The 22,408-nt window shown below is 45.0% G+C and overlaps 1 protein-coding gene across 1 annotated transcript; it reads left to right on the forward strand.

Annotated features, from left to right (window-relative positions):
* The first annotated feature begins 447 nt into the window (after positions 1-447).
* PTK6 (protein tyrosine kinase 6) lies at positions 448-19,329 on the forward strand. Its single transcript, XM_081323645.1, has 8 exons — positions 448-765; positions 2,208-2,329; positions 5,068-5,231; positions 8,653-8,806; positions 9,045-9,206; positions 14,811-14,992; positions 16,624-16,777; positions 18,317-19,329. The coding sequence occupies exons 1-8, from the start codon at positions 527-529 to the stop codon at positions 18,511-18,513; spliced, it is 1,374 nt and encodes a 457-aa protein (XP_081179771.1). The 5' UTR covers positions 448-526; the 3' UTR covers positions 18,514-19,329.
* Positions 19,330-22,408: the final 3,079 nt, after the last annotated feature.

The raw sequence follows: 22,408 nt of genomic DNA on the forward strand, positions 1-22,408 counted from the left end.
GCCCTCACTGGAACCTTTTAAAAAAAGAGATTGGACATTCCTTTTGTCTGAAATGGTGCTTCTGCTTGAGCAGTGGGTTGGACTAGAAGACCTCCAAGGTCCCTTCTAACTCTATTATTCTGTATTATTCTCTATATAAGCCCACTTATACATTTCTTGCACACCACACTGGAAAACCTTGTGCATATTTTTTTTTAAAAAAGAAAACTTTAAAAGACGTCCATTGTAGAAGTGAGAAAGGGCTGGGCTGAAATATATCGTGGAAGTTCGTTTGGCAATAGAAGGCAGAATGGGACTTCCCCTGTTCCTGCCTTCCCTCCCTCTCTTTCTGCCATTCCAGTTTGCACACCTTGCGCTGGCTCTGCTTACCTGCAGGAGGGAACGCCTCCCTGGGTTTACGAGAAATTCTTCTGCTACATTCCAGGACTGCAGAACCATGCCTGTGTGAACAGGACTTGCAGCCGGGGAGACAGAAAGGAGACAAGCCAACCGCGATCCGTTCCCTCTTTTCTACCCTGTGCTCGCCATGGCCTTCAAGAGAGAGCAAGTGCCCGGAGCCGCATGCTCTCTCTATGCCAGCTTATGGGATTTTCAAGCCCGGACTGAGACGGAGTTGAGTTTCCAAGCAGGGGACCTGTTCCAGCTGATTCAGAAGACCGGGGAATGGTGCTGGGTCAAGCAGGTGGATGCTGTGGGGGGAAGATACGAAGAAGGCTACGTTCCCTACAGCTATCTCGCCAAGAAAGAGACGGTCGAGACGGAGCCGTAAGTATAATTTTAAAAAAGGTAAAGGTTCCCCTGCACATGCATGCTAGTTGTTTCTGACTCTAGGGGCCGGTGCTCATCTCCGTTTCAAAGCCGAAGAGCCAGCGCTTGTCCGAGGACATCTCCGTGGTCACGTGGCCGGCATGACTAGACGCCAAAGGCGCACGGAACGCTGTTACCTTCCCACCGTAGTGGTCCCTATTTTTCTACTTGCATTTTTACGTGCTTTCGAACTGCTAGGTTGGCAGAAGCTGGGACGAGTAACAATTAGCAGCTTGCAAATCAAAGCGGCAGCTTTGCTGCGAAAAGCCACAGTGGGTCCGGTGGCTGAGTTTGAGGAACCCTGGTGGCGCGGTGGTTAAACTGCAGTATTGCCGGCAAACTCTGCCCACTGCCAGCAGTTCGATCCTGAGCAGCTCAAGGTTAACTCAGCCTTCCATTCTTCTGAGGTTGGGGAAAATAAGGACCCAGATTGTTGGGTAGGGGAGTGGGGGGTGTCAATATGTTGACATAAACTGCCCAGAGAGTGTTGTAAAGCACTGTGCGACGGTATATAACTTTAAGCGATATTGCTATTACTATTGCTATTGCTACTGGGGACTTGATGCAGTTCTGCGTGAGTAAACATTGGCTGCCAGGACAACTTGAGATCCAGATGTGTTTTGAGACTGTTTCGAGTCATACGTGGCAGGGAAACGGGGCACCCAGAAGAGGCTGGAGCAGTGTTTGTCAATCTTAGCTACTTTAAGATGGAGGGGACTGGGCAATTCTGGGAGCTGAAGTCTGCACCTCATTGACAGGGAGTGGGGGCATCCAGAGAGGCTGGAGCAGGGTTTATCAATCTTACAACTTTAAGACGTCTGGACTTCAACTCCCAGAACTCCTCAGCCAGTATGGCTGGCTGTGGAATTCTGGGAGTTGAAGTCCAGACAGTTTAAAGCGGCCAAGGTTGAGAAGCACTAGATTATTAGACCATCAAAATTTCACCCCCTCATCATCGTGAGAATCTCCTTCCAGTTCCTGAGGACGACCAACCTCTTTCCCTGGACATTTTTTTCACAGAAAGACCAAAGGTTCCAATTCAGCTTGTTTTCCAAGAAGTATTCCCCAAACACACCAGTTCCCCCCAATTTTCCCTCCCAGTCCCTGCTAGGAAATCCAACCCTTGCTGCCCGTGGCTGCCACACATAGAGATCAGGCTTGCAGATGACTCAAGTTAGCCAGCCAAGCTGCATACAGGTGAAAACTGCAGACAGAGCAATGGGGTCATAGAAACTGAAGAGTGGCAGGAATGCAGGGCTCTCCGGTCCATCATCCCCTGCCTGGGTTCAACACCCCCACCCACCCCTTTTTCCGGCTGGGAAAAAAGATTGTTAGAATAGATGGACCTGGGTCTGATACAATGGCTATTTCTTCTTTTTTCCTCTACCGTCCTCGTATAGATGGTTTTTTGGGCAAATCTCCCGTTCCGAAGCGGTGCTACGGCTGATGTCCAAAGAGAATAAATCTGGAGCTTTCCTGGTTCGTATCAGTGAGAAAATTGGAGCAGACTTCGTACTTTCAGGTAAGACTTTGTGCCGCAAAGGAGTACCGGATTCTTGAGCTCTTTTCTGAATCACAGGCGGTCCTCGGCTTACAACTGCTTGTTTAGTGACCGTTCAAAGTTACAACAGCATTGTAAACAGCATTTACAATCATTGCAGCCTCTCCCCTCCCCCCCCCCAACTGCCATGGTCACTTGGCAACTGGCATGTATTTATGACGGTTGCAGTCACGTGATCCCCATTTGTGACTTTCCCAGCTGGCTTCGGACGAGTGAAGTCAGCGGGGTGGGGGGGAATCCAGATTTGCTTAACGGCTGCATGTGAGTCACTTAACAACTGCGCCAATTCGCCTAACCACCGTGGCCAAAAAAGGCTGTAAAAATCAGCCGTGAGTCACTTAATTGTGGTCATAAGTTGAGGACTTCCTGTAGTGTCTCCTGGAGCAGCTGAGAATAGAAACGGGAGCTCCGATTCACCCACTGAAACGACTCTTAAGAAGAGGGAGGAAATCAGAAGAAAGGGTGTGTGTGTGTGTGTGTGTGTGTGTGTGAATATATATAGATATATATAAATACATATAGATATATGGCTCTCTTTTCTCTTTGGGCCAGAATTTGCAAAACTTTTAAGTGGGGCTGCAAGATGAAAAGAGTCAAGATAATGGCTTCAACCATGTTCTTGAGCCTGCTTCTCTTTTTTCATGTGCATTGTACACTAGTACAGACATGTCAAACACAAGGCCCGGGGGCCAGATCCGGCCCGTGAAGTGGTTTCATGTGGCCCGCGAAGCCATCCTGGAAACAGTGAGGGAACGGCCCCCACTGCCTTGGCCCTGGCCCAGAGACCCTCCTCCTGCCAGAGACCCTCAGATCTGTCCCACTCCTGCCCAGGCCCCCATAGGCACCCTTGATGCCAATGATGTAGAGCTGGCCACGCCCACCCAGTAGGCCATATGCACTCTAGCCACGCCCACCCAGTAGGCCACGCCCACCCTGGCCATACCCACCCAGCCCTTTGAGGGCAACCGCAATGCTGATGCGGCCCTCAATGAAATTGAGTTTGACATCCCTGCACTAGTACATGTAAAAAGAAGGCGGGGGGGGGGGCTTTCCATGGCATGGTCAGAGTTTAACTAAGGCAACCTTAGCAACTTTAGGATGCGTGGACTTCAGTTCCCCGAATTCTGTGTGTTTAAATCCTCTCATCTTAAAGTTGCTGAGGTTGAGAAACACAGATCTAAAGAGTTCATTAAAATAGATGCCTTCCTTCCTTCCTTCCTTCCTTCCTTCCTTCCTTCCTTCCTTCCTTCCATTCAAATTCAAATCAATTCAATTCCTTCCTTCATTCCTCTTTTTACTCTTTCTCTTCTCATTCCTTTCCTCCCTCGCTCCCTTTTTATCCTGCTTCTGCTCCTTCCTTCTTTCCTGCCTTCCTTCCTTCCTCCCTCCCTCTCTCCCTCCCTCCATTCAAATTCAAATTCAAATTCAAATTCAAATTCAAATTCAAATTCAAATTCAAATTCAAATTCAAATTCAAATTCAAATCAACTCCAACTGAGAAAAAATTGGTGACATTTTCTGTAGATATCTCCTACAATCTCCTTGCCAATTTCCCAAAGGTAAACAAAGGCCCAGCATGGCTTTGTGCACACACCCTGTTTTCTTAGGCAATAGGGTTGGAGTGGTTTGTCATTCCTTTCCTCTATAGGAAGATAGCACCTCCCCCCCTGCCTCCCCCCCCTCCCCAGGGAAAGAAACATTTTGGGGTATATTAAAAAAGCAGATTATATTTTCCCAAAGGAATAATGGAGAAGATCTTAAAAGGAAGAAACCACCCCCACCCCCCATGTCTCTCTGCCCCAAACAGAGGCCATGTGTGTAGAAATGCAGATGTGATAATCCTTTCAGAAAGACTGGAGCCAGGAAGCTTGGAGCTGATGGGATTAGAAAGACAAAGATCCCTAGAACCAGCAACCCCACACCCAAAAAATCCAACACAGGACATAGCCACCAGCCACAGCCCCAGGGAAGCAGGATATGACCTTTAAGACATAGTAGGATTAACCCACCACCTTCAGAATACTAAAAGGGCATACTGAACCTCAGGTCAAAGTTTATGCCACAGGAACAACTCCAAACACAAAAGCCCAAGAAGGTATAAAACACCCACCATTCCCAGCTACATGTGGTCAGCTCTCCCAGAGCCACATGCTGTTGTGGTTCTGCTCTTCAATAAATAAGAATCTTCTTTCTAAAGCTGTCTCCATTTTGTTTATTCCCGGCTTGGACTGGACCCTGAGGAAGATTTTTTTCTTTCAACACCTCCAAGATCATGTTTTGATTTTGCAGCAATGCCTGGAGGATCTCCTCACGATCTCCCATCCAAATATCAGCCTGGCTTAGTCTGAATTACAGTCAATCAAGGGCAGCTAAATGTTGCCATATGCTCAGTTGCTAAACAATCCTCTTTTATTCTGGGATCCCCTTTAACCTCTTAATCCCTGGGACCTTGTTTTATTTCCTCCACCCATTGCAAACATTGTCGCCTTCAAAGCAAGCAACATTCTGCAAATCACCTCATTTGCTGTTCTCCACTATGCAGCGCCCCCCCCAGCAAGCTAGTGTCTTATCCCCTTTTCCTTACGGGAACAGGAAGAGACCAAAAACCTTCAAAGAGAGAGGGTGGTGGTTCCTGAATCCCCTGCCCCAAAATAGCATTCCCTTGCCTTGTTTTAAATTTGCTTTCTTGACTTTGACAGTCCGCGATGGCAACCTGGCCAGGCATTACAGGATCTTGCGGAACGGCGACGGGAGGTTCTACATGAATGGGACAAGGACGTTCCCCGACTTGCTCACCCTGATTACGTGCTATAAGGAAAAGGTTCTTAAGCATGGCTTCAAACTTCTGGCTCCCTGCTATAAGGTGAGAGAGGGCTGGGCACAGGATGCCTTACAGCAGAGGTCCCCAACCTTTTGGGCACCAGGGATCAGGTCCACGGAGAGAGGTTTTTCCGTGGACCGGAGGGTGCGTGGTTTTGTGTGCTGCCTGCATCCCCCGCATCGGGCTTTGTTTATGTGTACCGGTTGCTGGCGTGCTGCAGCCCAGTACTGGTCCACAGACCTGGGGTTGGTGACCCCTACCTTACAGCATGGGTGGCCAACCTTGGGAACTTTAAGACTCGTGGACTTCAATTCCCAGAATTCCCCAGCCAGCACAGCTGGCTGGGGAATTCTGGGAGTTGAAGTCCACAAGTCCTAACGTTGCCCAAGTTGGACACCACTGACCTACAGCTTCCGATCTTCAACTGGGGACCAGGAGGGACTGGTTTTCAAGTGTCCAGTGGCACAGTCAGTTGTCCGTGGGACGCACTGGTTGCGTGGATGTGTGGTGTGCAGTCGATTGCATGCATCTATTACACATTATCGGCATTGTTTATATGTCTGTAGGCCGGTGCTTCTCAATTTTAGCAACTTTTAAGGTGAGATGGGTGGTGCTACAGATGGTCCTTGACTTTCGAGCATTTGTTTAGTGACCGTTCAAAGTTACCTCAGCACTGAAAAAAGTGACTTTGTGGCTGGTCCTCGCATTTACAATACCGCAGGACACGTGATCAAAATTCAGGTTCTTGGGAACTGGCATGTATTTACAGGAAAATAAAAAAATATAGTCGGATTGTGTGTGTAATTCCTAGTATTCTTTGTCTGATTCCTTCAGGATGAGGTGAGTGAAATATTTGGAAGACACTTTTTCCCTCAATCTGCCGCCCTCCAACCAGCCTTTAAATTGAGCTGACGGATATCTCCACCAGGTGGCGCTCTGCTAATCTTAGCACAGTGTTTATCTTGGCCACTTTAAAAATGTCTGGATTTCAATTCCCAGAATTCTTCAGCCTGCCATGCTGGCTGTGGAATTCTGGGAGTCGAAGTCCACACATCTTAAAAAGTTGCCAAGTTTGGAAAAAGCTGTCTTAGCAACTGAATCTCCTCTGATGGAGGTAGCAATTGATCAGAGATGTAAGAGGAAATAGGATCTCTGTTAGCTACCGTTGGATGATTTATGAATTTAAGGAGCCTAAGCACATCCTTAAAGCAGGCTGACAAGAAAATGTTTCTGTGGTTTGTTATTCCCCAAGGCAGGATACAGTTATGAAAACAATCTGGCAGTCAAAGTCCAGTTTAAAAAAACAAGTTTTCCATTTGATGTTGAGCAGTTTCAGCATTCAGCATCCTTAATAGCAGTAACTGTGAGAGGGATCTTGGAGTCTTAATGCAACTTTAAGACCTGTGGACTTCAACTCCCAGAATTCCCCAGCCAGCATGGCCTTAAAGTTGCCAAGGTTGGGGACCCCTGACTAAGTGGACAATTCTGGGAGTTGAAGTCCACAGGTCTGGAAGTTGCCAAGGTTTGGGACCCCTGTCTTAGTGGACAATCAATTAAATATGAGCCAAGAGCGTGCGGCGGCAGCCAAAAAAGCCAATGCAATCCTAAGTTGCATTAACAGAGGGATTCAATCAAGGTCACGTGAGATACTAATAAAAGGTAAAGGTAAAGGTTCCCCCACACGCATGTGCTAGTCGTTTCCGACTCTAGGGGCCGGTGCTCATCTCCGTTTCAAAGCCAAAGAGCCAGCGCTTGTCCGAGGATGTCTCTGTGGTCATGTGGCCGGCATGACTAGACGCCAAAGGCGCACGGAACGCTGTTACCTTCCCACCGGAGTGGTCCCTATTTTTCTACTTGCATTTTTACGTGCTTTCGAACTGCTAGGTTGGCAGAAGCTGGGACGAGTAACAGGCGCTCACTCTGTTATGCGGCACTCGGGATTCGACCCGCCAAACTGCCGACCTTCTGATCGACAAGCTCAGCATCCTAACCCACTGAGCCACCGCATACTAATACCACTCTATAAAGCCTTAGTACTCTATAAAGCCTTAGTAAGGCCACACCTAGAATACTGCAACCAGTTTTGGTCACAGCACTGTAAAAAAGGTGTTGAGACTCTAGAAAAAGTGCAGAGAAGAACAACAAAGATGATTAGGGGTCTGGAGGCTAAAACATATGAAGAACGGTTGCAGGAACTGGGAATGGCTAGTCTAATGACGAGAAGGACCAGGGGAGATATGATAGCAGGGTTCCACTATTTGAGGGGGTCTCACAGAGAGGAGGGGGTCAACTTATTTTCCAAAACACCTGAAGGCCAGACAAGGAATAACGAATGGAAACTGATCAAGGAGAGACTCAACCTAGAAATAAGGAGAAATTTTCTGAGAGAGAGAACAATCAACAATCAATGGAACAGATTGCCTTCAGAAGTTGTGGGAGCTTCATCACTGGAGGCTTTCAAGAAAAGATTGGTCTGTCACTTGTCAGAAATGGTGTAGGGCAGGGGTAGGCAACCTTGGCTCTTTTATGAATTGTGGACTTCAACTCCCAGAATTCCTGAGCCAACATGGCTCAGCTTGGAAACCTCTCCCTTTTCCCTCAGCGTGGCTGGCTCAGGAATTCTGGGAGTTGAAGTCCACGAGTCATAAAGCGGCCTAGGCCTAGGCCAGGGGTAGGCAACCTCGGCCCTTTTATGACTTGTGGACTTCAACTCCCAGAATTCCTGAGCCAACATGGCTCAGCTTGGAAACTCTCCCTTTCCCCTCAGCATGGCTGGCTCAGGAATTCTGGGAGTTAAAGTCCACGAGTCATAAAAGAGCCAAGCTTGCCTACCCCTGGTGTAGGGTCTCCTGATTGGGTGGGGGGTTGGACTAAATGACCTACAAGGTCCCTTCCAACTCTGTTATTCTAGTCTATTCCTAAACCTACAGGTTTGTAGCTGTTTTTGCTTTTTTTGCAAAACAAGCAGGGCAAGAGATTCACGCAGTCCCCGACTTAACGACCGCAACTGAGCCCAAAATTTCTGTTGCTAAGAGAGAGACCCTCGTTAAGTGAGTTTTGCTTGACTTTACAACCTGTCTTGCCACTGTTGTTAAGTGAATCACTGCAGTTGTTAAGCTAGTAACACTGTCGTAAAGCGAATCTAGCTTCCCTATTGACTTTGCTGGTCAGAAGGTCGCAAAAAGGGATCACGTGACCCCGGGATGCTGCAACCATCATAAATACGAGCCAGTTTCTAATATCTGAATTTTTCATCCTGTGACTATGGCGATGCTGCAACGGTCATTAATGTGAAAAATGGTCCTAAGTCATTTTTTTCCAGTGCCATTGTACCTTCGGATGGTCAGTAAATGAACGGTCGTAAGCCGAGGACTTCCTGTAATTGGGAGAAAAAAAGTTGCAACTGGTCCGCACAATAAGTCTTGAAGATAGTTATCCCCATTTTGACTTTCTTTTGACCAAGCCACAGCCAAAGACCATGCCCCACTGGGACAATTGGGAGAGGCCCAAAGACGAATTCCGGCTCATCCGGAAGTTGGACGCCGGCTACTTTGGAGAAGTCTACGAGGGACTTTGGAAAGAGAAAGTGAAAGTTGCAGTGAAGGTGTTACACAGAGGTAAAGTTGAGCGGTAGAAACGAAAGCGTCATATGACAAGATCCCTCTGCTGGGGCTTTCCATGCAAATGAAGCCCCACCCCGTTTTTAGACAGGTAGTCCTCGACTTACAACTGATCACTTAGCAACCATTTGAAGTTACAACAGACCTAAGTTGTGGTTGTAAGTTGAGGATTACCTGTATGCCCAGAAAGTGACCAGAATGGAGTGTTTTACCATAGCTTTTGCTCCCATCCCAGCTGATCTGACGTGCCAGGACACCTTCAAGAACGAGATTGAGGCCCTGAGGCTGTTGAAACACAAAAACATTCTCTCCCTCTACGCCATCTGCTCTGGCGGGGATCCAGTCTACATCATCACCGAAATCATGAGCAAAGGGAACCTGCTCACCTTCCTCAGAGGTAAGACGATCTTCGCCTTTTTCCTGGTCTCACCCCCTTGGTCCAGAGGTATCCATAACAAAGCCAGAGTAGATCCATAGCAAAGCAAGACTAGGCTAAACTAGAGTAGACTAGGCTAGGCCAGGCTGGAATAGAATAGAATAGAATAGAATAGAATAGAATAGAATAGAATAGAATAGAATAGAATAGAATAGAATAGAATAGAATAGAATAGAATAGAATAGAATAGAATAGAATAGAATAGAATAGAATAGAATAATAGAATAGAATAGAATAGAATAGAATAGAATAATAGAATAGAATAGAATAGAATAGAATAGAATAGAATAGAATAGAATAATAGAATAGAATAGAATAGAATAGAAATTAGAATTAGAATTAGAATAGAACAGAACAGAACAGAATAGAATAGAATATAAATAAGAATTAGAATAGAATAGAATAGAATAGAATAGAATAGAATAGAATAGAATAGAATAGAATAGAATAGAATAATAATAGAATAGAATAGAATAGAATAGAATAGAATAGAATAGAATAGAATAGAATAGAATAGAATAGAATAATAGAATAGAATAGAATAGAATAGAATAGAATAGAATAGAATAGAATAGAATAGAATAATAGAATAGAATAGAATAGAATAGAATAGAATAGAATAGAATAGAATAGAATAGAATAGAATAGAATAGAATGCAGAATGGAATAGGATAGGATAGGATAGGATAGGATAGGATAGGATAGGATAGGATAGGATAGGATAGGATAGGATGCAGAATGGAATAGGATAGGATAGGATAGGATAGGATAGGATAGGATAGGATAGGATAGGATAGGATAGGATAGGATGCAGAATGGGATAGGATAGGATAGGATAGGATAGGATAGGATAGGATAGGATAGGATAGGATAGGATAGGATAGGATAGGATAAGATGCAGAAGAATAGGATAGGATAGGATAGGATAGGATAGGATAGGATAGGATAGGATAGGATAGGATGAACAATGGAATAGGATAGGATAGGATAGAATGCAGAATAGAATAGAATTAGAATAGAATTAGAATAGAATGGAATGGAATGGAATGGAATGGAACGGAACGGAACGGAATGGAATAGAGCTGGAAGGGACTTTGGAGGTCTTCTAGTCCAGCCCCCTGCTCAAGCAGAAGAACCTATACCGTCTCAGACAGGTGATTGTCTAGTTTCTTCTTAAAAGACTCCAGTGATGGAGCGCCCACAATTTCTGGAGGCAAACTGTTCCACTGGTTGATTCTCCTCACTGTTAGGAAGTTTCTCCTTAATTCCACGTTGCTTCTCTCTCTGGTCAGTTTCCAACCATAGTTTCTTGTAAGGGGCTTGCCTCCAGAAGTTGTGGGTGCCCTATCATTGGAGGCTTTCAAGAAGAGACTGGACAGCCATTTGTCTGAAATGGTATAGGCTCCATTATGGTCACAAGTCGAGGACTACCTGTATTTCCTTTGGTTTGTGCTGATTCTTCCAGGGTTCAATTTACCCCGGGTGCCTTCTAGTTCTAGTGTTTTTTTTTGGGGGGGGAGGAATGTAGCTTCTCCTGATCCACTCAAAATGCATAATTTTGTTCAGCTTCATTATGAAATCTGCCATTTCATGTTTTTGTGTGCTGCAGGCTTGGGTTTTCTGCTCCCTCCCCATTCCTCGTGTGTGATTTGCAATCATGTACCCCAAAGGGAAAGTACTTGGGGGGGCAGTGACCCTATTTCGATATTGGATAGCCCGTTGTGATGCTGTCCCCCTCCCAAAAGGGGTCAGAAAAGCAGGGGGTTGGACTAGAAGACCTCCAAGTTCCCTTCCAACTCGATGATGATGATGATGGTAGAAAAAAAACCTCTACACAATTGCACTTAAAAAAGGGTCAAGCCCTCCACGCCATGGTGGCAGTCATCATCTTGACTCTTTTGATTGCAGATTGTTCTGCTGTGCCACAATTGTTACTGTTTTCATGTCACCTGTTCGCAAAATGATGTTACAGTCAGTTGCATCGTCCTTGGTGACAAAAAGGCAATTTATCTAGTTTTTTGTCATCTTTCCAAGGCATTTCTTGCGAAGGTTGTTGAGAGCGTGGTGGCGCATCAGCTCCCTTTGTTCCTGGAGGAAGCTGATTATCTGGACCCGTAACAATTGGGTTTCAGGCCCGGGTACAGCACAGAGACGGCATTGGTCGCTCTGGTGAATGATCTCTGGAGGGCTTGGGACAGGGGTTGTTCCTCTGTCCTAGTCCTATTATACCTCTCAGCGGCTTTTGATACCATCCACCATGGTATCTTGCTGCGGCGTCTCAGGGGATTGGGAGTGGGAGGCACGGTCCTTCAGTGGTTCTCCTCCTACCTCCTGGGACGTTCGCAGTCGGTGTTGGCAGGGGGACAGAGGTCGACCTCGAGGCCTCTCGTTTGTGGAGTTCCTCAGGGGTCAGTCCTCTCGCCTCTCCTGTTCAACATCTATATGAAGCCACTGGGCAAGATCATTCGTGGTTTTGGAGTTGGGTATCATCAGTATGCTGATGATACCCAGCTTTTTATTTCGACCCCAAACCACCCCAGTGATGCCCTCGACGTGATGTCCCGTTGCCTGGAGGCGGTTTGGGTCTGGATGGGGAGGAACAGGCTTCGGCTCAACCCTGACAAGACTGAGTGGCTGTGCGTGCCGGCATCTCGGGAAATTCAGATCATTCCATCTCTTACTATGGGGGGGTGAGTTATTACCCCCCGTAGATAGGGCTCGCAACTTGGGAGTCCTCCTAGATTCACAGCTTTCCTTAGAAGATCATATAGTAACTGTGACTAGGGGGGCCTTCGCCCAGGTTCGCCTGGTGCGCCAGTTGCGGCCCTATCTAGACCGGGATGCCCTGCGTACAGTCACTCATACGCTCGTGACCTCTCGGTTAGACTACTGCAATGCTCTCTATATGGGGCTGCCCTTGAGGAACACTCGGAGGCTCCAACTGGTGCAGAATGCAGCCGCGCGAGTTGTGTTGGGGGGTCTCCCGATACTCCCATGTTACACCTTTGCTCCGTGAGCTGCATTGGCTTCCAGTTGCCTTCCGGGTGAGATTCAAGGTGCTGGTAATGACCTATAAAGCCCTACATGGCATGGGTCCGGATTACCTGCGGCCGGCGTCAACTTCCCTCTGCCCAGTGCGCTCCCACAGAGAGGGCCTCCTCAGGGTGCCACCGGTCAGAGAATGCCGACTGGTGGCCCCCAGGGGGAGGGCGTTCTCTGTGGGCGTGCCAGATCTTTGGAACCGTTTACCGGTTGAGCTCCGGATGGCTCCCGACCTGCGCTCCTTCCGACGTGATCTAAAAACTTATTTATTTGAACAACCTGGCCTGGCCTGATGGGTTTGGGGTTTTAATTACTGTTTTAATTAATTTATTGTATTCGGGCACAATTGTTTAATTTGTTTTTAACTTTTGTATTTTGTATTTTTGGTATTTATTGCCCTGTACACCGCCCTGAGTCCTTCGGGAGAAGGGCGGTATACAAATTAAATAAAATAAAATAAATAAATAAATAAATAAATTTCCCAAAATCTCACCTTCTCTTTTTCCCAACACAATTATTCTGTTATTCTGCTAGCTTAATGTTGTTTTTTGAAATTCTACTGCTGCTGTAAAATAGATAAGTAGCATAATTCACACGTTGAGGGATCTGAGTCTGAGACACTCTCAAAAAAAGGGGGGGGGGTGTCTACTGGCCCCACCTTGCCTCCTTCTCCTCAATTTTATTTATTGCCTAAGGACCTTAGCAATATTCTCAGCAATAAAATGGGGTTATTTAGGGTGATGAACACCACTAACCGTCTGAATTACGAGTTTCCTAGGATTCCGTGAGAATTGGGTGAGGTTCCGGACAAGGCTAAGGATTAAAAACAAATCCTTCAAAGACAGCCAGTTTTCTGTCACTCGAGAACTTCCTTTGATCAGGGTTTTGGGGTTGGTTTAAAAAAAAACAAAAAAACATGGCCTGAAAAAATTTGGAAATTCTTGCTCTGAAGAATGCTAGGTGGCAAGTTAGCTATCTCTAGTTGTGAGAAATGCTGGATGTTGCTAGGCTGAATGTGCATTGCGCCTATTTTGCAAGTTTAGTGTTTTTTTTTTACAAGTGTGTTTGCAGAGAGGGGTGTCAGGATAGAGGCTTACTTTGCAGTTAAAGTCCCATTCTGATGGGTATCAAAATGCTCACTGCAAGGAGTCCTCGACTTACAACTTCAACTGAGACCAGGATTTTAGTCACTAAGCAATCTGGTCGTTAAGCGAGCCATCAAGTAACCAGACCTGATTTCACAACCATTCTTACTGCGGTCATTAAGCAAATCACCACAGTCATTAAACAAATTTTTTTGGTTGTTAAGGGAATCCAGCCTTAACTTTGCTAAGTCAGAAGCCAGCTGGGAAGGTCACTAATCGTGATCATGTGAGCAGAAAATGCTGTGACCATCATAAATGCAAGATGGTTGCCAAGTGCCCAAGTAGCAAGACCGTGACTGCAGGGACGTAAGAGTGAGGACCAGTTGTAAGCCACTTGTTTTCATCGCTGTCGTAACACCAAACCATTGCTCAACGAATGGATGTAAGTCGAGGACTACCTGAAAAAAGACACCAGGCTTCAGTTGTGTGGCATGAAGTCATCTTGACTTTCCTAAAACAACCACACAGACACACATAAGTGCAGATAGTCCTCCTTTTTAAATTAAAATAATATTTTAAAAATTACATTAGGTTCAGTCTAGTCATAGAAAGCAAGAGGCTGTCAGTTCAAGCCCCGCCACAGCTATGAAATTCAGCTGGGTGACTTTGAGCCAATCACCAGGAGAGGGAGAGTTCTACTCCGGCCTTAGGCATGAAAGACGGGTGACTTTGGGCCAATCACCAGGAGAGGGAGAGTTCTAGTCCCGCCTTAGGCATGAAAGACAGTTGGGTGACTTTGGGCCAATCACCAGGAGAGGGAGAGTTCTAGTCCCACCTTAGGCATAAAAGCTAGCTGGGCAACTTTGGGCCAATCACCAGGAGACAGTGAGTTCTAGTCCCGCCTTAGGCATGAAAGACAGTTGGGTGACTTTGGGCCAATCACCAGGAGAGGGTGAGTTCTAGTCCTGACTTAGGCATAAAAGCTAGCTGGGTGACTTTGGGCCAATCACCAGGAGACAGTGAGTTCTAGTCCCACCTTAGTTATGAAAGCCAGCTGGGTGATTTCGGGCCAGGGAATCTCTCTGCCCAACCCACCTCACAGGGTCGTTGTTGTGGGGAGAATAGGTGGAGCGAGGTATGTTGGATATGTTCACCACCTTGAGTTATTTCTAATGCCCAATGCTTTCTATTCAGACAGGAAGTGTCCAGCATCAGATCAGCTGAATTTAAAATTCAGGCTAGAAACATCTGGCCCACTACTGGGTGGTCTTTTGATGCCTTTTGATGCCTGTGGGTATCGGGTTATCTTTTTCTGATCTCCATGTGCAAGATGAGGTCGCTTGCTATCTCCATCCAAAAAGGCAGTGAAACTTTTTTGGGGAAAAAAACTCATGGTCCAGGATGTTCTCATGAGGCTGTCGCTGTCCGTTTCTTCCAGGTCTAGAGGGGCAACAGATGGACATGGTGGAGCTAGTCAGCTTGGCCTCCCAGGTGGCCGAAGGGATGAGCTACTTGGAATCACAGAATTTCATCCATCGGGATTTGGCTGCCAGGAACGTCCTGGTGGGAGAAAGCAACATCTGCAAAGTGGGGGATTTTGGCATGGCCAGGCTGATCGAGGTACTTTTCAATCCTTCTGGGACTCAAAAGCATGCAGAAAAATAGGATTTAATCCAGAAAGGCCAAATTGCAGGGTGAATATGTCCAGTTAAACTTTATTTCAGTTTAAGACGGGTAATCGAGGATTACCGGACAGGTAATCTATTTACGAACACTCAATAATTGGTCAGTTACAATGAACTTCCCCACCTCAAAAGGTACTTATGACTCAGTTCTGAAATTCCAATGACTGCCCCACACTCTAGTGGTCAGTGCTCAGAAACTGTCCCCCATTTACGACTATTTGCAGCACTCTGCGGTCACATGGCCACAATTTACAATGTTTTTGCTGAAAACTGGCATTTACTTCTGGTTTTTGACAAAAATCTACCAGAGCAAACCAGAGGAAATAATGGATACACTTAATGACCATAGATTCACTTAATGACCATGGCGATTTGCTTAACAACCTCACAGAAAAGGTTGTAATCTTGGGTCAGTCATGTGTTGACCCACTTTACAGTCATGATGACTTTACAACAGTAATGGGTAAGCTCCTTTAAGGTTATAAATCGAGAACACAATAATTAACAAGCTGTTTAAAAATAAAAGAGGAAGGCCAGCATAAAACACAAGCTAAAACAATAATGTGCAATAATATTGTCATTCTTGTTGCCACTGTAAGCTAGGTCCCTAGGACCAAAAAAACCCAAGAATATTATTGGTCTAATACTAAGGCATGACACTAAAAAAGAAATAGAAGTAGGTTAAAATAAAATAGAATAAGGATAGATGAGAGAAAAGAGAGAGAGAGAAATGGTAGATAGATGATAGATAAATAATAGATGATAGATAGAGAGATAAAATTCAGATCTCTCTATGTCTATGCAGTATATACTTATTTAGCATTGCTCTATAGATTTATATATAGAAAGATTTGGATCTGTCAATATATACTTATTTATTATTGCTGAAAAGATAGGGATGGAGATTGGTCAGATTTTTTTTATAACTTTTAATGATGTTTAAAAGTACAACAGTAAAAAACTAATGCAAACTAAGAATAATATGAAAAATAAAAAGGAATATAATATACCCCTGACATTACAGGTGATCCTCGACTTACAACAGTTGAGCCCAACATTTCTCTTGCTAAGCAAAACATTTCTTAAGTGAATTCTGCCCCATTTTACGACCTTTTTTGCTCCAGTTGTTAAGTGACTCACTGCAATTGTTAAGTTAGTAGCACGGTTGTTAAGTCAGTCTGGCTTCCCCATTGATTTTGCTTGTCAGAAGGTCACAAAAGGGGATCACACGAACTCGGGACATTGCAACCGTCATAAATATGAACCAGTTGCCCAGCAGCCAAGTTTTCATCCCGTGACCCTGGGGATGTTGCAACGGTTGTAAGTGTGAAAAACGGTCCTAAGTCACTTTTTCCAGTGCCCTTGCAATTTTGAATGGTCACTAAATGATCTGTTGCCAGTCGAGGACTACCTATAGTGTACAGAAGGGGCAGGGTGTGGATCACGACCCCACACTGGCTCTCCTGACTGGACCTTGTCTGTACAGACCCCTTTTTGGGATCAAGAAATGTCGAGTTTTCCAAAGACTCCGTACAAAGTGGATCACCCTGCGCTTTTGTCTTGCAGGAAGATATTTACCTCTCTTACTCACACAATGTGCCTTACAAATGGACCGCACCGGAAGCCCTTTCCTGCGGATGCTACTCCATCAAATCTGACGTGTGGTCCTTCGGCATCCTCCTTTATGAAGTCATGACTCGGGGGCAGAACCCCTATCCAGGTATGGGAACAAGGGTACTGAGTTTGGTTGGGGATGCTCAGGACCAGCCTTTTCCCTTCTGGATCCCTTTCTGAGAGTTATTATGTTAGGATATTGAATTTAGCTGCTGGAAAGGTAAGATGTACTATAGGCCAGGACACACAATTTTACCAAAGATGCTTTTTTTTCCCCCTCAGGAGGCAACTGGACGTTCTTGTTTCCAGGGTGTGTTTTTTTTTCCTTCCACTCCGTACCATCCAGTCAGAGCTGAAGAAGCTTCTTGGATGAGAAGCAAAATGTCTTGAAAGAAAAAGAAAAAAGAAAGTCCGGTTGCCTCCTGAGGGGGGAAAAAAAAAGCAGCTTTGGGACAACCATACCTGGATGACTGAGAATCTCCATAGACATTCAACACACAGTTGTAGTAGTTAGAGCAGGGGTGGGGAACCATGGCCCTTTTATGACTTGTGGACTTCAACTCCCAGAATTCCTGAGCCAGCCATTGGACTTCTGGGAGCTGAAGTCCACAAGTCATCAAAGGGCCATAGTTCCCCACCCCTAAGTTAGAGAATGCTGACTCAGAGGCGTGATGTAATTTACGTTATGATTGGTTGCTGTGGGTATAAAGGGGGAGTTTCCTTTTTCCCCCGCCTTTTTTCTTCTGTGTTTACTGTTTAATTTACCTCATGATGTTTCTGCGTTCCTGACTATCTTGGGTTTTTCTTTCTGGATGATGACAAAGACTGCTAAAGTTTGAATGTTGAATATATTTATACTGTATATAAAAGACCACAAGTTGGTGTTATTGTCTCGGACTTCATCTGGACAGCGGCTACGCAGTTCTTTGACATATTATTATGGTTCCTTGCAACTCTAGAGATCTAACGACACCCCCAGAGCGGATCCAAAAAGTATAAATCCTTCTATTCCCCACCATTCAGTCAGAAATAAAGTTTCTTGGATGAGAAGCAAAATGTTTTCAAGGGGGGAAAAATGAAAAGTCTTTTGGAAAAGCACCTTTGAGAGAACCATGGCCTGGTTGATTGAGAATATCCATAGATATACCATATTAGTATGTGTTCCTTCAATACATCTTTACTACAGATAATACTCAACAGTTCATTTAGTGACCATTCGAAGTTACAATGGCACTAAAAAAGAGACTTATGCCAATTTCTCATATTTATGACCATTGCAGCATCCCCGTGGTCAAAATGATCAAAATTTGGATGCTTGGCAACTGGCATGAATTTGTGACAGTTGCAGTATCCTGGGGTCATGTGATCACCTTTAGTGACCTTCTGACAAGCAAAGTCAATGGGGAAGCCAGTTTCACTTAACAACCGTGTTCCTAATTTAACAACTGCAGTGATTCACTTAAAACAGCTGTGAGAAGAAAGATCGTAAAATGGGGCAAAGCTCATTTAATAAATATCTCACTTAACAACAGAAATTTTGGGCTCAATTGTAGTCATAAGTCGAGGACTGCCTGTACTGCAATCCATGTATTTCACACCCTACTACACGAAACACATAATGCTGCATTTTCCATTCTTTCCACAGGCATGAGTAACTGCGAGGTCTCCACCCAGGTTCAAAATGGTTTCCAGATGCACCGCCCGGCCAGGTGCCCCCCTGTCATGTACTCCATCATGTGCAAATGCTGGAACCTGGATCCCAATCAAAGGCCGGACTTCCAGAACATCAGAGAACTCCTCCAGAATTTCACCAGCTACGAGAACTTTGAAGCCTTCTCTTAAACTTCCCTTTCAATGATTGGGGAGAAGTTGTTCCCCGATACACAGTCACCTGCCTATAAGGGATAGAGGAACAGATCAAGGTGATTGACAAATTATTGCACAATCAGCCCTGCTGGGAAGGAAAGGATGTAGATTTAACCAAAAAGGCAAAATAAGGACTTTGAACCTGTGAACTAAGGAGAAATTTCCTAAAGGTGAGAGTAATCAACCAATGGAAAAAATTGCCTTCAGAAGTTGTGGGAGCTTCATCACTGGAGGCTTTCAAGAAAAAAATGGACTGTCACTTGTCAGAAATGGTATAAGCTATAGGGTCTCCTGCTCAAACAGGAGTTTGGTCTAGAAAACCGCCAAGATCCTTCCAATTCTGTTATTCTATGTTCTATGAATGATCCAGTGGGCCATGAGTAGCCTTCCTTGTCTTTTGTTGCACTTTGCAACACACCATTTAATTAGCACCCACAACACTCCAGAAATCTTCTTGTGGGTGGAGAAGCCCTTAAGTACAAGGCAAAAATCTGGCTCCAATGTTTGCAGTATGGACCAGACTGGAAAACGCTAAGCAGAAGACTGGGCTGTTCCCTAAATGGATCTATATACCGTATATACTTGAGTATAAGCCGACTCAAGTATAAGCCGAGACCCCCAATTTCACCCCCAAAAACTGGAAAAAGTTATTGACTCGAGTATAAGCCGATCCGCCGTTCTGCAAGCCTCCGCCGCCGGCGGAGGCTGGATCCGCGCTCTGCAAGCCTCTGCCGCCAGCAGAGGCTCGATCCGCCATTTTGCAAGCCTGAATACACAGGAATACCCTGTGTGGCCGCGGCTCTCGGGGAAGCCCTGGCTGTCCGCTTCCTCGCTCCACGCTGCCATTCGGGGCCCGCGCGTTCCCCGGGCAAATCGCGGCGCCCAGCAGGCGAGGAAACACACCCGCTCCAGTCGCCCCCCCTTCCCTCAGGAGACGTGAAGCAAGTGACCGCCCGGAGCTTACCGAGGACTTGCGCGCGGCCGAGGCTTCGGTGCTTCCAGGATCGCGCGCACCTCTCCCAAGCCGCCGCCGTCCGGAGACCTGCCGAAGTTTGGGGAGGTTTGGGGAGGTGCACACGCACCTCCCCAAACCTCCCCAAACTTCGGCAGGTCTCCGGACGGCGGTGGCTTGGGAGAGGTGCGCGCGATCCCGGAAGCACCAAAGCCTCGGCCGCGCACAAGTCCTCGGTAAGTTTTTTTTTGACTGGAGTATAAGCCGAAGTGGAATTTTTCAGCCCAAAAAGTGGGCTGAAAAATTCGGCTTATACTCAAGTATATACGGATTTCCTGAACTACCTGTTGGTGCCTTTGGGTTCTGCAAAATTCAATCTTGAATGTTTCTCATTTGCTTCAGAGACAGGAGAAGATCCCAAACTGGGTTTGTCCATCCAATATGCATGACGCTAAAACTGGTGGTTCAGCCAGTTGTGGGAATCCAACCATTATCTTAACACGTTGTGTGAATGGAGCACATTTGAGAGTTAATTCATTTTGGCAGAGCTTTGGATAAGAAATATTGCTTATTCATCTGGGTTGAAGGTTAAGAATATAGTGTGAATCTGACTGGGGAAGAGTGTCTGGGATCTTTCGGGAATTTTAAGCCATTCAGGATTCTGTTCCTATCTTCCTGTTGGTTGAAAAGCTATATGTAAAGATACAGATACTCCTTGACTTACAACGATTCATTTAGTGACTATTTGAAGTTATACTGACACTAAAAAAAATGACTTATGACCACTTTTCTCTAAGTTGGATGGACTTCAACTCCCATGTTTGCTGGGGAATTCTGGGAGTTGAAGTCCAGACATCTAAAGTTACCAAGATTTTGAAGCAGTTTTAGAAGCTTGTAATAAAATCAAATGCAGTTGAAATTCCATGTGACTTCAAGATTTATGGTTACAAGTATGACCATCGGTATGATGTCACCCCTTGTAAGACCCAGTAACATAGAAATTGGGAAAGAATTTGAGAATGTAATCCTCGGTGTCAGCTTCTCTTTAAGTTTTCATTGCAGGTCTGTCATACTGCATTCCTATGACTCAGCTTGGGCATCGTTGTGCCTGATTCAATTCCCTTTGCAACTTAATTACATCAGCAGCAACTTTCAGCCACCAAGTGCAGCAAAGGGCACTTAATGGGTACAATTGGCAGCCGGGCACTCTCAGTTTTGCCAAATAGATCTGGATGACACGGTGCCAGCTGAGCAGATGGTTGGAAGTGTGTCCAACCTCTCTTCTTCCCTGTAGGTAAATATAAAACCATGATTCTCTTCCAGACAGACACTGCCTAGAGATGTTTGCTCTGAGAACGGGATCCAGTTGTCTTTTACAAACCCCTAATAATGGCTGCTTTTTGGAGAGCAAATATTGCTGAATTATGGAGCACCGTGGAGAAGTCAGATGTCTAACAGGTGGCAGAATCCACCCCCAAATCCATTTGTCTCTGGGCTGAGGACTCAGCATTTTTTTGTTCTGCTCGAAGCTATGGCTTTAAATAGGCAAAGAAACTGAAGCTCCTTTGGTCTTCCCATTAGGCAAAAATATCTCTACAGTATATGTAGCCAGCAAGTTCTTCCCATTTGGATTAAGGCATATTATGCCCAGTGGAGAATAAGAGGAAGACAGACAGACAGACAGACAGACAGACAGACAGACAGACAGACAGACAGACAGGATAAAAAGAAAAATGAGATACAGGAAGACAGAGGAAGGAGGGAAGGGAAGGGAAGGGAAGGAAGGAAGGAAGGAAGGGAGATAAGAGAAATAAAATTACAGACAGAAAGAAAAGAAAGAAAAAAAAGAGAAAATAAAATGAAATATATAAAAATGAGACAGAGACAAAGGAAAGAAAAGAGAAAGAAAAAGAAAGAAGGAAAGGAGATAAGATAGAAATAAAATGAAACAGAAAAAGAAAGAGAAAGAACAAATGATAGAAAAATGAAAAAGAAAAGAAAGAAAAAGAAAGAGATAAGATAGAAATAAAATGAAAGAAACAGAAGAGAAAGAAAAAGAACAAATGAAAGAAAAATGAAAGAAAGGAAGGAAAGAAAAAGAGAGAGAGATAAGATAGAAATAAAATGAAAGAAAAAGAAAAGGAGAGAAAGAACGATAAAAATGATATAAAATGATATAAAAATGAAAGAAAAAAGGAAAAAGAAAGAAAGAAAGAAAGAAAGAAAGAAAGAAAGAAAGAAAAAGAAAAGAAAAAAGAAAAAAACCACCTTACAGCAGAAACATCCAGAAAATGGCTTAATTCACTAGCCAGGATTAGCCTCCTGGGAATTCTGCCTTGAAAAGAGAGTGACTGAATCCAGCCAAGGTTGATGAGATGGAGGTTGTCTTTATCCGCCAGAGGGTGCTAAAACCTTGGCAGATAAAATTCCAAATTTTTCCTGCCCTTCAGATTGCTTTTCCAAAAACCATTCTAGAGCACAAGATTGGCTGGTCTGCCTGTGGTTTTGCCTCTCCCTGCCTTTGTAAGAAGCTCCCCCCCCAAGCAATTTTGGCCAGTGGGTTGCTGGGGTTGGTTAAATCCCGTCCTTTGGATGGTTAACCTGAATAGATAACTTGCTCAGCAGGTTTTAGGTTTCAATGGGTGTGGTGTATTTTCAAGGAAAGAGATCCCTGGTAAGCTTCCTTGGAGAAAAGGAGCAATGAAATATGTCTGAATGACAGGAAGGAGACGGTAAAATATATATATATATATGAAGGTTTCTTGCTCAAAAATGAGAATGTGGGGCTGAGTCAAGGTGTTGGCCTTGCATGCGGAGAGTTCATCTGACTAACCTGATAGGAAAAAACTTTGGTACTCCTGAAGGAAAAGCAGCTTCTAAATCTAAATAGCAATTACTCATTAGATTTGGGGATTGGGG

This window comes from Vipera berus (genome assembly GCF_964194415.1).
Source record: "Vipera berus genome assembly, chromosome: 3".
Classification (NCBI taxonomy): Eukaryota; Metazoa; Chordata; class Lepidosauria; order Squamata; family Viperidae; genus Vipera; species Vipera berus.